General features: G+C 39.0%; 1 protein-coding gene across 1 annotated transcript in view; it reads left to right on the top strand.

Moving 5' to 3' along the window:
• Positions 1-599: 599 nt before the first annotated feature.
• Positions 600-15,860, top strand: part of LOC119918312 (gamma-secretase activating protein) — a 40,518-nt gene continuing 25,257 nt past the window's right edge. The window contains exons 1-23 of the mRNA XM_038738977.1: positions 600-946; positions 1,783-1,853; positions 2,860-2,916; positions 3,029-3,098; positions 3,372-3,419; positions 3,537-3,625; positions 4,037-4,106; positions 4,418-4,467; positions 4,799-4,909; positions 5,050-5,106; positions 5,225-5,271; positions 5,494-5,579; positions 6,069-6,146; positions 6,283-6,369; positions 6,564-6,656; positions 6,881-7,046; positions 7,541-7,631; positions 9,711-9,780; positions 12,406-12,485; positions 12,728-12,808; positions 13,196-13,318; positions 13,450-13,505; positions 15,260-15,291. Coding sequence (XP_038594905.1) covers positions 859-946; positions 1,783-1,853; positions 2,860-2,916; positions 3,029-3,098; positions 3,372-3,419; positions 3,537-3,625; positions 4,037-4,106; positions 4,418-4,467; positions 4,799-4,909; positions 5,050-5,106; positions 5,225-5,271; positions 5,494-5,579; positions 6,069-6,146; positions 6,283-6,369; positions 6,564-6,656; positions 6,881-7,046; positions 7,541-7,631; positions 9,711-9,780; positions 12,406-12,485; positions 12,728-12,808; positions 13,196-13,318; positions 13,450-13,505; positions 15,260-15,291 — 1,801 coding nt within the window. The 5' untranslated portion in view covers positions 600-858. The remainder of the gene's footprint in view (positions 947-1,782; positions 1,854-2,859; positions 2,917-3,028; positions 3,099-3,371; positions 3,420-3,536; positions 3,626-4,036; positions 4,107-4,417; positions 4,468-4,798; positions 4,910-5,049; positions 5,107-5,224; positions 5,272-5,493; positions 5,580-6,068; positions 6,147-6,282; positions 6,370-6,563; positions 6,657-6,880; positions 7,047-7,540; positions 7,632-9,710; positions 9,781-12,405; positions 12,486-12,727; positions 12,809-13,195; positions 13,319-13,449; positions 13,506-15,259; positions 15,292-15,860) is intronic.

Genomic DNA, 15,860 nt, shown 5'->3' with positions numbered 1-15,860 from the left:
AAATCCCCAAATGGAGCCACTGAAACCATGAAATATTTGGAGTTTTTAATTGGAAAAATCAATTATTAAAAAGTTGCACATTCATCTTCTGTCAATCAATTTATTGACTAATCATAAAGATCTGAAACACATTTTGGTATGTTGTTTCTTCTCCTTCCTTTTTAAATTTTTTTTCCATGAGCCTTCTTCTGCTCATGTTATTGGTTTGTACCTCATATTTATGCGTTTTAATCATCACTTAAATAGGCTTAATATAAATTAATTAATTTTTTTCATTTGGTGCTAATTCAACGTAAGTAAATCTTTTAACCTAAAACCATAACACATATCACACACTTTCCATACATCGTGCCTATTGTAGAGCTCAAACTCTTACATACATTTAGAAACAGTTGATAGTCCTCCTCCTGATACCAACCATCCATACTTTAGGACCCACTGGAGTCACAGATATATGACACCAGTGTGACGTGCCTGGCTACGCCTGAATGGCGCACTCATTCAGCGGGGCGGTGAGAGATTCCAACCCGCTTGACAAATGCCTTCCTCGGCCTATGGAAGCCACTCTCCCGCTTATCCGCTCCCTGTGGAGGGAGGAGCTAACTGCAGGACGTGACATTTCCGCATGTCAATAAAAATATGTGAGTCAAGGGGAAGAAGCATAGGGGAAGAAATTGCAGATATGTACGTAAGTGCTCTGCTTTCACTTCAACAAGTGCTTAACATGTAGACTTTCAGTCACATGATGACAAGCCTCAGACTCCAGCTGCCAGCTGCTGCCTCTTCTCAAGGAAACAAAACACTCCGGAGTGTTTTAAAAGCAGGGGTTTTGTGCTGAAAGCCAAGGAGACTGAACACATGCTCAAATTAAAGACAAAGTTTGACCTGCAGGCAGATGTGGTGTCTGATATCCTCAGGAAGGAGGCGTCGGTCTGCAGGGTGACAGGTGAGGCGTTCAGGTGTCCGCGGTCCGTCAGTGTACTGTTTCTAACGTATGCATAAGTTAGTTGAAGAGCTTTGACCAATAGGTGGCTAACAGTGTTAGCTAAAAGTGTCAGGTTTAAGTAAACCTTCAGTGGATACAACTGGATTATACATTTGTTGAATTAGTACAAAATTGCGTAATATCCCGTTAAAAGTTAAATTATTATATATATAAAGTTAAGTTATAATAGAATAATTATTATAGAATTTAAATCAGAATCCCTAAGTAGTAAAATGTTAATGCGTCCAGTAGATGGTGCAATTTACTCTTCATCTTTCCTCTCTCAATACCATGATAAAGAAAAGAATTTCCTTTAAAGCAGTCGCATTTAAAGCGTCTCAAATATGGAGCAGCATGTCAAATTACCAAGATAAACTACAGAAAAAGTTTATAGAAAATACAACTGAATGCTCTAAAAGTATCTGGAGCTGTATGATTCCATTACCTAAGATCCTATATTTAATTAGGGAAAATATAAATGAACTAAATGGATCGCAGATTGTTTTATTTCCAGTGTATCTCAGTGCAAGTTATTGTTTTTACACAAGACTGAAAAGAAAGGCTTCTCATTTTTGCAGGATCCACATATCACAGCAAGACTTTAAGTAATATGCTGTTACAAAGCAATCAAAAGTTTACTGCATTAAAAGGAATAGAAACTGTATGAGAGTTTTACTGTGAACGTCCTAATTGTACAGTGGAAACAATATATTCTCATTTAGCAGTATGTTCAGCCTGAGACTGCCTTTAGACATGATAAGATATATGGGGCCGCAGTAATGATGCTGTGTCTGCAGAGTACTCTGGAGCAGTCGACACTCGTATCCTGAACATTGAGAGAGATGGGGGCGTCCTTTACTCTTGGAAGGTAAGTCTATAGTGAAGGCTCTGCATATTAAGCATATATAATGCTGAGTATGCTCATTAAGCAAGTGTAATTATTCTAAACCTTGTTAATCCAGTATTCTTTCCAGTTTAATTGTGTTACAACCTGCACTGGTCTGACTTCTTTACATTACCATGTTATATATATTGTCTTGTCTCTTTTGTTAGACTTAAGCCATGGATTACTATTTGTTTTATACAAATATACTGTATATTTCTTTAACTTGGGGACGTGGGTTACATTTATATGAAAATAACACTTAAACACACATAACAATCACCAAGTTTGTCATTTAATTATAATTTCCTGTGAATGTAGATATAACATTATCAGCACATTGTTTGACAACTATTCTGGTATATGCTTGTCCCTGTCCTTCACTGAAGTTATAGTGAGTGAAATTCTGAAATCCCAGATGCCATGTTTTATGTCTCCACCTTTCATCATCAAATGGACGCCATCAAATGAAAAATTATAAATTCTTTTGTACAGATTTCTTTATTATTCTGCTTGACATATTCAGTATTTTTTTTAGAAGCCTTGAGATCCTTACAGGAATTTTAAAATAAAATTCTGTGTGTGTGTACACAGCATACATTTTTAATGACAGACCCGCCAAAGAGTCTGTGGGTTTAGGAGGTTAAAGACAACGTGCAGCCTGCAAAGAGAAAATCATCTCATTTTTAGTGCAAGGTTCACAGTGTTATGCATGCCTGGCTGTGCCTTGGGTTTCAGAGTAGCCCTCCTTTTATTTTAAATTTTCTGACCCAAAAAAAGCAGTGAAGCGGGTCTAGCCAGGATAATCAGCAAGGTCAAGCCAAGGTAATGAGAAGGTCAAGCACAACGTTCCACACACATCATTGTAGGGGAAGACACCAGTGGGAAAGTAGGTCTACTCCATCCGGACAGATTAAGACTATCCATCTCACTAGTTTGATTGATTTACAGACACATGACTTAATTAGTGGATTCTATTCTATTCTGATAGGGAGCAACAGGAACCACCAGGATTGGGAAATATGACTCTAACACCAAACAGAACAAGGTATTGTGTGTGTGTCCTGTGTCTCCTTCTCTTTTAGTGCTGCAGATTTTGCTTTTGTGTGTGCGTGTTTGTACTCACCCTTTCCCATGTGGCTGTGTGTTCTTTCCAACAGCTCCTGTACACGTTTGACAAGCAGGTGTGTGTCAGCAGCTGTTCCCTGAACAAGGAGGAGACGCTGTTAGGTGAGCCTCTGTAGCGTGCAGATAATATACTGTGAATAATACTGTGTTGTTAACCCCCAATAAGAGAAGTTCAGCTTGATCTGAGCCACCAAATTCCGGTCTAAATGTCAGTGTCTTGAATACTGTTCAGCACTATCCCTATAATATTACTTTTTTGCAAGGTGGGGACCCACAGGAACGAGGCTACAGACAAAGTTTGGGTGCAGATTGTTGACTGTTGTGGTGCCAAATGATGTGTGATATATATGTAAATGACACATTTTTCCCTCTCAGCTGTCAGCTTGGCACAAAACACCAGAGGAGAGGAGCGCCTCAAACCAAGTAATACCCAAGATCTCTTTCTCTCTATTTCATTTAAATGACATGGACTATTTCAGCTTCCTGAAGTATTCAACAAATTGCATTTTGAATCCTTCTTCTCACATTCTGTCTGTGTAGTATCCAAGTGTCTAACGCTCCTGATTGAGATCCATCCCATCAACAACACTAAAGTTCTCAAAGCAGTAGACTGCAGGGTCAAAGTGCAGGTAGGGGTTGTGTGTGTGTGTGTTGTATCAGCCACTTTCATGCAGGTTTTACTGCAGCCACGAGCTGATGTTGCAGTTATGGACAATCGGGGTTTTCAGTGTACGTGTGCCAGGGACCATTTATTTTACAGGCTTGCTGAAAGTGCATTGGCCTCTAGTTGCCATTCTCACTCTTACTCACTTTGTCATTTCTTATCTGGCTCTCTTTCTCAGTTGTGTTTTGTAAACAACAGAGGGAAATTATTAATGAATATGTTCCCCTTATTGCCAAACCACAAATTTAAAGACACTCTAAGAATGTTTGAGGCCTGCATTAAAATATGAAAATCAGCAAATAGATTTCTCCATGTGGTAACAGTTAAAAAAACAATCATTTAGATACTGACTCGTCTTTTCTGTGGCTGTCTGTAGTTCCTCTGCTCAGAAGCTGACAGAACATCAGTGCTGGAGAGCCACCTGCTGCTGCTGGCTGAGGATGGATGTGAGTCTGTGTGCCCTTATGCTTGTGTGTGTGTGTGTGTGTGTGTGTGTGTGTGTGTGTGTGTGTGTGTGTGTGTGTGTGTGTGTGTGTGTGTGTGTGTGTGTGTGTGTGTGTGTGTGTGTGTGTGTGTGTGTGTGTGTGTGTGTGTGTGTGTGTGTGTGTGTGTGTGTGTGTGTGTGTGTGTGTGTGTGCGGGCTAAATTTCTTTAATCCGTTAAAAAACAGATCATCACATTTAGAGGGAAATAATCTGGCTTTTCACAAGTTTCATATAGTTGTAGTAATGCATACTTATCCTTCCGTGCGTTTCAGATGTGGATCTCTACCATGTTCTGCTGACAAAACAGGAGGGTTATAGAGTGGTAAGTTGGGCTTTATGTTCTTTTTGAAGGAACTGTCTGTGGAAAGTGGCCTCAGCTTAACTACAGTATAAACTGCAAGGACGATTTTTCTGGCTGGTGGGTTCTGTGTAGTCTCTTTTAAGGTAAGGTAAATCAATTATTTGTACATATTTAGTAATTAAGGAGCAAAAAAGGTTTAAATGTATTAACATAACTCAGTGTAAAGAAAATATTACTTCAACCTCATTCTCAGGCCATAAAATATAGTGTGCTCCTTATCCTCCCGGGCAGCTTTGCATTAAGAATTCAGTGTGTCTACAAAGCTGAATATGAATGTGTTCCTGTGAACCAGGTGATGGTGAATCCTGAGCGTTTGTCCAAAACAGCAGAGACAATAGTAGAGGACTTCTGCTGGGTCCAGTGGGATGGACACACACAAAGACTCTACTACCTCACTCATAACGTAACGCACACACACTGACATGTACAACTATACTTGTGAGAACTTTGCTTTGAATTACATTCATCTATAAAAAGAAAGCTATAGATTATGTTCTTTAGACTACCTACACTGAATAACAAAAAATCGCGTGTCTTTCACAGGACAAGTTCCTGATCCGATGTGTTCAGTTTTACCCCTACAATACCTGCGAAACTGTGGTTTGTCATCTCTATGCCTTAGAATGTAATAAATTACCAGTCTTTTGCACATACTGTCATAATCACAATGACCTGATAATAACATATAATTGTCTTGCTTTATATTACTGTCCCACAGTTGGAACTCCCATTAGAGTTGCCTGCTAATCCTTTCTGCACAGTCACGTAAGGCAACAACTACTAGTTCAGTATAAATATAGAAATATGTTTTCTCAGTAGCTACCTCATTCTGTATTCTGCATTTCTTTAAATGTTTTTGACATGTACCTGCAATAAAAGACACTAAAATGAATTCCTGTACACTTCCTGTGCTGTGCAACGTATTTGTTTGCTGTACATGCTCATAATTAACTGGGATTTTTGTTTGTGTGTGTGTGTGGCTAACAGGTTTGTAAATCTGGGTTTTGACCATTATCACACAGAGAGACCAGAGCAGGAGCTTGTAAGGATGAAAGTGTTCACAAACAGAATAGGTAACACAATCACGCACACATAAATCCTTTAAAGAATAATCTGCTTTCACACATATATATTATCTTACAGTTACGTGACTAATCCTATATGTTTGTGTGTTTTGCATTTCTTTGTTAAAACAAGAAAGTAAGTCCCTGCCACAACTCAGAAGCTACTTTATAATCTATGGAACATAATGATACAACATGTTTTATTATATACACAAAATGAGTGAATTGTGTTTTTGAGCAGCAGAGATCCAGTCAAATTATTGCATACAACTACGATATTATAATAATAACAGAAGAATTTCTAAATGAAATACACAATCTCCTCACCTCTATTATTGTCCTATTATTTATTGTGATACCTTTAAAAAAATGCATGTTGATATGTGAAAAGATTTCCCATCCAAACAAATCACAACTGATTTAATAATTATTATGAACATTGTCATTAATGTACATGGTATTTTACTGATTACTACACTGTCCTGTGGTTTGTTTTAGGAAGCATGTGCGTGTGCTACAGCCGTTCACTTAAAGACAAACAGGAACTGGTCTACACTGTTGTTTTAGTTCACAAAGGTATGTATGCTATCTACTGCTGTCTATTCAAAGGATGTATAATACCTAATTTCTTTGTCTTGCTATTGCTGTCCTATGTTACTGTTTTTATCTTAAGGCACATGGTGACAAATTGTGATTTTCTGACTTTCTGCAGACTGCAGCAAGACATTCAGGGTTTCTCTGGGCAGTGACCAGTCGCCACAGAAAGCCACACAGCTTCATCCACTCTTCATTCCCATAGGTTAGTCCACACACATAGTCACACTCACACACACACACACACACACACACACACACACACACCAGAATCCCTTTAAATTCAACCTAGTGTGTGTGCTTGTAAGTGTATCCTCATGCAGCCCAGTAAATGTCTGCTGTACGTACAGCATGCTAAGATATACTCTGACAGTGATGCTGTGTTATTTTTGTATGTAGGTTACTACATCCTGGTCTACCTGCAGGGTTATTTCCTTCATTGTATCAACACCAGGCAGCAGGAGATGCTCTGTCACTCCCTCTTTCTCTCAGGTAAGACGAGGCTTTTGGACAAATCATGTCTAAGCTGAGTGATGGCTGGGAAGCAGTTTGTTTCCCTCTTTTGCCAGCTACAGCACATGCTCCTAATTTTTCCTGATATGTTTTTTTAAAACAACAAAACCTGTACAAATGTAGAGAAGGGGCTCCTCATATTAATCCAATCCAATATGATGTTTCCTTGTCTTATTCTGTCTGTGTTTCTCAATAACTTGGAGGTCTTGATGTGGACTTGGGCCTGCAGTGTCAAACATCTAGCATTATAGTGTTGCATGAGGAGGAAGAGTCTAGTGGTGGTCTGTTGGACCTGGCCAGTGGGAGGATCCACACTGCTGAGCTTAGCCCAGCCTACCTGCTGCAGATACTGCGATCAGACACTCCTAGGTGAGAGTGATTCAAAACTCGTTGGAAAGGAAGTATATCTGGGTCATTATTTTGATGGTTTTCATTTACACAGTGGCGGCTCTTGAGAGCAGAGGAGAATACAGGTAGGCAGGAAGCAGGCAGATAGAAAGAGAAACCTACCTTTTGAAAGTTATTTTTGTGAGCGTACACCTGCAGAGCCTTTTTGGAAAAAAGAACAGCTTTAACTTGAATCCCAGCCAGCACCTTGGATTCAACCTTCCTGATCAATAAAGATGGATCAGTGGTCCCTTGCTCAGTGTTTTGTTCTATTCTTTAATTCATTTATTCATTCTTTTGTCTTTTTTCCTTCAATCCACCTTTTCAACAGCACATACATCACTTCGTTCAGTGCCTGACTGTTGGATGTCTACCTATGCATCTGCATTCGTGTCTCTGTGTTTTTATATGCTTATGTTTTCAAACAGAAAAATAAAAAATAAAAGTAAATTTGTTCTATGCCACCTCCATCCAAGGTGTCCTAGCAGTAAGACTGACCCTCAGCGTCTGGCTGCCCTCCACTGCCTGCTGGTTTACATGGGAAGCGACCCAAACCTGGAGCTGAAGGTACAAACGAAAGCAGAAAAGGAGTTGGGAGGACAAAAGTGTTGACATTTAAAGCAAATTTACGTGAAACTTACATCAAACACAACATTTTTTGGGGATCAAGTAATGTTTTTATTTTATTTTAAGTTACACCAGCACTGCATTTTTATACAACACAATGTCATTATTTATTTTTAGAACCTAAAGGAATTAATAACTTCACTTGTTATCAATGTTTAGTCACAACATCAACAACATATCTGAATGCAGACGTGAGGGGAGGATAAAGGAGCAAAAAAGTGGGGAAAGCTGACAAAGAATGCAGTCACTATTAATCAAATGTAAGGTTCTTTCTCCGAAGTAAAATGAATAGCTGAGTAAAAAGAAATAGATATGATAGAGATGACAGCTTTTCTGCACTTCTTTGTAAATTGGGTAGGTGTCAACCTTGAGTTGGAAATGAGCAGATTGAGGGACAGGAAGAAAGAAAAGACTGGATGCTGTAATAGAACGGGAGAGGAGAGAAGACAAGCGGAGAGATCAAACTGAGTCAAACAAAGACAGAAAGAAAGGGATAGATATTTTGTTTGGACACAGTGCGGACTATGACTCAGACTCTATTATAGTACATCTAAATTAAGATGTTCCATCTGCACAGATAGATTGTAATAAATTATTTCTTTAGAGGTTAAATGTGTCACCAGCTTCATTAGTGCAGCTAGCACTGGGAAATTGGACACCACACATAACGTTTGTATTCTTTGTAGACTGTGTTAATGGGGTCAGCAGCACAAAAAGTAGTGGCATTAATAAAGGTGATTGCTTGTTAACATTTTCTGCTTTATTCACAGCAGTGTGTAATTTTAAGAGAATACTGCAAGGGAATAGTGCAAATTAAGTTCTTTTACTCTTACAATCGTTTCTTTGTCTTCCTCTCTGATTATTACACAGTATTTCTGTTTGTGGACATAGGACTCAAATTGACTTTGGCAAGGAGATATTTCTTCAAACAGCAGAGAAATGGGCAACAGAAAATTAGTTTTCACTCTGATGCTCTGTGGCTGTGAGATTTGCAGGCACTGTCTTTGAGGATATCATTTATTTTTCATGTTTCTGTAATGTAAACACAGGGCACCCATCAAAGTTACATCACCCCAAACACTTGAACTGTTTTAATATATACCAAAGATATCCACTGTTTGAAGAGTCTCCAGCCATGCTACCATGCTCACAATGACAATTCCAACATGCTTGCATGTTTTGCAAGTATCTTTACCTCATTCACTGTCTTAGTTTGGTGTGTTAGCATGCTAGCTAGCATTGACCAGCTGGTGGAGTTGGAAAGAAAAGTCAGGGGCCCAAATTTCATGGCCATCAAATCTTTGTTGAGATATTTTGTTGAACTCTATACCAAAGTGGTGAACCAAATGACCCCTGGAGCCATGTCACTAGCATGGTTAAAACTATGTATTTTAAGCAAATAAAATAAAACAAAGAGAGTTTTTAACTGCATACTTATACATACAAATGAATACTTAAAAATACATAATTACTTTCACTGAGAAGATCAATACCACTCTCATGTTTGTGTGCTTAACGTGAAGATATAGCCAGAAGATGATTAGCTTAGCCTGGAAGCAGCTAGCCAGGCTTCGTCCAAAGTTAACTAACAGGTACTAGCACCTCTAGAGCACATTCAAATATCAAATTATATCTTATTTGTTTAATCCATACACTCTTTTTGTCATCATGAGGTTGCCAGTCAATCAGCAGAGACTCCTCGGCCAAGAATTAGTCCATCATCACATCCTCGCTTCAGTCTCTATGAAGATTAAATAAATGAGATATAATGTCCACCTCTTTCCCCCTGTTTCCGGTCTTTATGCTCTCAGCAAGAAAGTGAATATTACCCAAGATGTCAAACTATTTCTTTAAAGGATAGAAGATGAACTAAAGTTATAGTAATATTGCAGAGTGGACTAACCATTTATAAAGATATAAGATATAAAGATAGAGAGATGAACATTGTCATTACAGTTGTCATGTTGCCCTCTCACCACTTTGACACCTGTCTCCTGTGTGTTTCTGTCCTGCCTCTAGATTATTGAATGGCTGTCTGACAACGTGAACGCCTTCGAATCCTTTGATCAGATCCAGGAGTTCATTCTAGGTCGGTGGCAGCTGAAGCAGGGGGACGCAAGTCTCCTGAGTACCACTTCTTCTTCCTTTTAGAGTCGAGCTGCTCTCTTGCCTTTTTATGAGACTGCTTACATCTTGTTTACACAAAACTGAATTCTTTCATGAAGTCTGTTTGGCTCTTAAATGTTGCCTCATAGACTTTTGCCAGGCATCCAACGTAGGTCTGGAGAGTCTAGATTGGAGGATGAATGTAGTTATTTAGAGATCTTGGAGACTTGTAGCTCGCACAAAACAGTTTGAAAAAATATGATCACACCAAGTCCTAGTAGACACACAGCAACACATTTTTATGTCCCTCAATGGTTGTCAGAAAAAAATAACTCAAGAACGGATGAATATTCATAAAACACCCACATCAGGATCACCTTACCCAGGCTGGTGTTATTGAACTTTACTGTTGGTTAACCACAGATAAATGCGTTAAAAGCAGTACAGTAATGTCTAGCTTTGTAGTGGTTCCATGGTGTAATGGTTAGCACTCTGAGCTTTGAATCCAGTGGAACCTGAGCTTATGCAAGAATGCAACCTTTCCACTGCTGGATAACCACAGACTGACTTTGTTTGCTCACCTTACTGGATGATATTGAGGGCAAAAGTTGGGCTATAATATGTCACATCATAACATAGTGTACTAAAGTATATCATGATGTAGTTAATGTACTCTATCATGATATATATCAAAATTTCCACTAAATACAGAATGTATACAGGGAAGATGGCTGAGCGGTTTAAGGTGCTGTTATCAGGTTGTTGTCTCCCCTGGAGGCATGAGTTCAAATCCCTCTTATGACACTTTCAGCAGAAGCGTAACAATGTGAGGGAAAGTCAGGCATTCTTTATATGATAAAAACAATATCAGTAGTGCACCAACAGCGTAAGCAGCAGATTTAAAGCAGTAGGCAATCTCTGGTCGCTCTTGAACCTCTAGTTGCTTCAACGCCAAAGCCTTTTCACAATGAGTAGCTCTCTAAACAATCCTGGCTTTTGAGTCAGTATGTGTTGATGGCTAAGTTCCTGCGGTCGTAACCTTTTGTAAAGTTAACATGCTAAAATTAGTTTATTATGCAGTTGTCCACATTTGTTACTGGCTAGATGAATTGTTTTAGGAAGCCTTTAAAAACAATGGCTTAATTTCCCATTTCCCACATCCCCTCCTGTCTGTGAACTCTTAGCTAACTAAGCTGATTAAGTCAGCCGGTAAAGGTTGCTTTTTCACATGTTATCACTGGTGTCACTGGTATTGTTGCCTGCCTTCTACTTCATATTCTTCATTAACTTACACAAATGTTGATATCATGTGCGAAATTGTTCCACAGCAGTCTCTAGAAGCTGTGTAGACGTTCTATGGTGTAATAGTGTAGTGTAATAGTAGCACTCTGAACTCCGAACTTCATTTATAGTAGAATTACAGGTAAGGCTTTGTAGGCATTCAGACTGAAAACAGCACGGAGGGCTGCATTGGTGGGGGCATGTTGTTTCAGGTAGCAGTGACACATGAAACAACCATGATGTGGACCAATCCACATTAACAATCTCTGTTTCCAAAATTGATAGTACTGTCTGAAGGAGGTGAACGCGCACCTTGAATTCTGTCTTGTTCTCATAAAAATGAGGTTTCACTGAGCTGTGAACTCAGACTGCTGCATTTGAGTCTACAGTGCTCAAAATGAAGGGTCCAGTATTCTCCATAAGAACTATCAAATTGCTTCGGAAACCCCCGACAGCTTTCCAATGACTTTTATGTTCTATTCTCTGTATAGATGTAAGAAACTGCCCAGTAACTCTGTGTGGTTCCATGGTGTAATTGTTAGCACTCTGGACTTTGAATCCGGTGATCTGAGTTCATATTTCAGTAGAACCTAATGTTAAGCAAGAATGCAACATATTCATTGCTTGATAATCAGATAATTTGTCAAGTGAAAAATTTTGACTTTGTTTCCTGACCAAATCAGCACCTTTCTGGATGACAATGCAGCGAAAAATGGGTCATAACGTGACACAGCGTACTAAATTATATTGTCATAGAGTTAATGTAGTCATGATGTTGCAAAACTTCCGCTAACTAGAGCGCATATACAATCATGATGGCCGAGTGGTTTAAGGCACTGCGTTCAGTTTGCAGTTTCCCCTGGAGCTGTGGGTTCAAATCTACATCTGACAGCTAGTTTTTCAGCAATACAATTACCTGTAATGTGAAAAAAATGCAGTCTCAGTAGTACAACTGCAGAATTATATAACCTATATAATGTACTCATGTATCAAATGTATATGTCAAACTAAATTAATTATAAAATGATTAAGCATTATCAAGGTCAGGGGGCTTTTTCAAGGGGTACCAGATAACATTGTTTGGAACACGACAGTACCACCTGAATAGGGAGCCAAAGGAAAACAGCAGATGCATAGCCCATTGCAGGATATAAAATCTGATATCATGCAGTGCCCCCCCCCCCTTCACAAAAATGATATTAGTGGGACATTGGTTCAGGTGCCTCATTTGTCTTGTAGTTATTTTAAGATAATAATTCTGCATAACCGTAAATAAAATAAAAGTCTGACTGTACAATCTTTCGCTCTTTTTCTCACTCACACACAGGCTCTTTGTACAGAATAAGCTATGAGAAGTCTCTCAACATGGACAAAGTCCTGCCTTACTCCTCTGTATTCGACAAGAAGGTACCACACACACACACACACACACACACACACACACACACACACACACACACACACACACACACACACACACACACACACACACACACGTATACATAGATTTCCACAAGCATAAAGGCATAGAACTAACTACCTGTAACCCACATATATAGATATGACATACTTGCAGTTCTACTTATTTTTTTTTGTGCCTTAAGTAGTACACCCGCAACCACACTTTGCTCTGTCTTTGTGTGTTCTAGGAGATGCCACTGTGCCTGTTGGAGGTCCCTGGTGTGTTGTGTACCACTGAGCTGCATATTGAACCTGTGTTTAAAGGGAAGGTAACAACATATTCTTAATTTTTTTTAAACAAATGTATAACATTAACACTGATTTTAAATTGATATTGAGTCCTCGTAGTATTTCCAGAGCCAGTTAATAAAACTTGGCCTTACATTTAGTTTGATGATTAAATCGAGACAATGCGTGTTTGTTACATAGCATATTATACATACTGCAGGTGCATTTGTAATACAGTGTTGGGAAATTAGTGTAGCCAACGTCATTTGGAAATTAAAAAGCCATTTAAATGTAAAACAGTGTGATTTTATATGTATTGCGTATGCGTGGGTGCAATAAAGACGTAGTTATCCTCGATTATTTTGCATGAATGTCCTTGGTGTCACTGTGGTGGTGTTGTTTGTGTCCGTGTGTGTGTGTGTGTGTAGGCTAGAGGTCTCCTGAATTTCTGGTCAGAGCTGCAGTGGAACACAGAGAGGGCAAAATATTTGGATTCTGTTCCCAACCCCAGATACAGACCCTCACACATACAAGCCGACTGGGATAAACTGGTGAGTGTGTGAAGCATGAGGGAGCGTGTGCGTGTCTTGCTGTGTGTGTCCTTGTCAGCATACCTGTGGGCTTTTGTCAAAACAATGGGAGCATAATTTCAGCCCTCCCATGATGGTGTTGCTTGTTTCAGAGGTCCGAGATGAGACCATCGAGCCACATGAATCACATGGAGGACAACACAAAGAAGTAGGTCTGCCTCCCAATGGAGCTTTGTTAAGAAAAGTACATAAGTTCAGACACACACTGGAGGGAGGGAAGGCAAACAGCTGTGTGAAAAATTACACTGTTTGCTCCAATGAGGCACTGTAAGGTCCACATTTCATCACGTCCTTTTATTGATTAATGTTTTATGTGTTTTAGCACTGTTGGCACTGTAGTTTTAAAAAAAATATCAGCTAGTTTGACGTAACAGTCCCAACACAAGGTCCATTTAGCAGCTTTTCTGATGCTTTTGATTGTATAATCTCCAGCAGTAGACTGGGTTGTCATTGCACAAGTTTTTTCAAAACACTTTAAAGATTTATAATCCATGAAATTGACAGTTCATTCATGACATATTTCGTAGTTGTTCTGGAGCTGATTTGCTGTGTTGCCTTTTTGGATGAACTATGATTAGTTCTTAAAATTGGGTTTGGAAAAGTGTTCAGTTTGTACACTTTAAAACCAGCATCAGCTACATTGCTACTCAAGTTTAGAAATCCTTGCAAGTTACATTGATTTTCCTAACAGAATTAGTCTGACAAACACTGAATGTAAAAAATACAGTGAGCTATATCCATCCCTAAAGGATATGTCTAGTGTTATTATATGTTTTTTATTGTCAATTAATCCCATAAAAAGACTGAAACCAACAATGCTGTACTCTGACTCTCAGTGCATTCTGACTTCCCCTGTCTCTGTGGCATTTAGATCAAAGCTCTTCTGGTTCCTACTGAAGATTTAAATCTTTAAAAATGGGTTTCATTTAAAAAAAAAACTAAATTATTTCCCAATACAGCAGAGCACTGTAGGTTGTACTAAACCATACTGACACAAGAGGAAACAGTGCATTTGGAATAATCCACATTGGGTTCTTTGGGGAGTAGAAGGTGTGGGATTAACGACACCACGCTACTAATAAACTGCAGTGACCATATTCATCATAATGAAGGAAGATGTCACCCAGTGTACTGGTGTAGCTTACTGATGTTTTTAATAGTTTTTACTTGGTAGTAGGACCAATTCATTATTGGTTTGGGGCTTTCCATGGGAATTTCTTTTATTATTTAACTGTGCTGGAGTGCATTCTCACTCAAAAAGGTGTGAATGCGTTTCTCAGCTCAGTTCTTAAATATCAATCAGTTGAAGAATAAAACATATCTATCATCTAATAAAATAAAATAACTTTTGGATTTATTCTTTAAAAAGACACATGATGCGTCCTGTCTGGATCCTAAATAAAATTAATTCCTTAATTTTCATGACCCCTTGGGAGCCTTGATAAATATGCCTCTACACACTCTTTGTAAGGCGGTATGAATATAAATGTGCAGCAAGATTGTGGATGGCAGATTACATTACCAAAGTCAGTGTAAAACACTCTAGAAAACACTGACTACAAAGCACAAAAATGTCTGTTGTCTGTCTGCTTACCACGTAGTTATTTGAGCTCTTACTTCTGATGTGGACGCTTTGCTCTCTTTGAAATGGACCATCTACCATCCCGTTTGTTGCCAGGGAAGAAACCAACAGCCTTTCGGTTCATAATTAGCTTTTCTTCCTGCAGGCCAAACTTCAGCACCTGTAAACGTCTAGCTTTTATATTTTTGATGTATTTTTGCTGGCGACTGCAGCAGTGTAGCATTATACTGCCTCAGCTTACAGCATGAAAAGTAAAACTCTTATTATAATGCTGGCTTGAGGGATTGTTTTCACACAAAGCTTTTCTTTTTATTTTGTAGAGTTCTATCAATCGTGGACACCTGGTGTCTTGGTAAGGCGGCATGAGCACACTGAACACACACATACCCTCACAGGTACACATACACACACACAGTACAGGGAGTGTGAATGTCATAAATAACAAAACCTTGGCTTGTTGTGGAGCTCAAAACTGTGTGCAAGTGTGTTTGTGTGTTCTTCTTAGGTCGCATTCTTCATGCCCACTGGAGAATTCAACTAAACAGAACCACCACACTAATTTATCTTTCAGGGAGAGGTTGAGAAGAAATGGGAGGGATGTAGAAAGGGAGAATGAGGTGGGTGAAAAAAATGGGGAGCTAAAGAATTCTACAATTATATTATATAACAGTGGGGAGTTAGGTACTTCCTTCCCCGCTCTCACTCCTTTTCTTTCCCTCTCTGAGTGCAGCTGCTTTGTGTCAACCACAACACGGGACATTCCCTCACCTCAGTAAATTCACAAGAATGATATCATCCTTCAGATTCACTTGTGAAACACACTTGCACTCACACACTTGCTGCATTTTGTCATTTTCCCTGCACGAACACTGATACGGAGATGATAGAACTGATAGCTGTGTGGTTCTTATATGGTGTAGC

This window comes from Micropterus salmoides, unplaced genomic scaffold (assembly GCF_014851395.1).
Source record: "Micropterus salmoides isolate LMB-PRFRI ecotype aquatic unplaced genomic scaffold, ASM1485139v1 Ms_hic_scaffold_23, whole genome shotgun sequence".
Lineage (NCBI taxonomy): Eukaryota > Metazoa > Chordata > Actinopteri > Centrarchiformes > Centrarchidae > Micropterus > Micropterus salmoides.
Note: the sequence above shows the minus strand (reverse complement) of the source record. Positions and strands in the feature narration are given on the sequence as shown.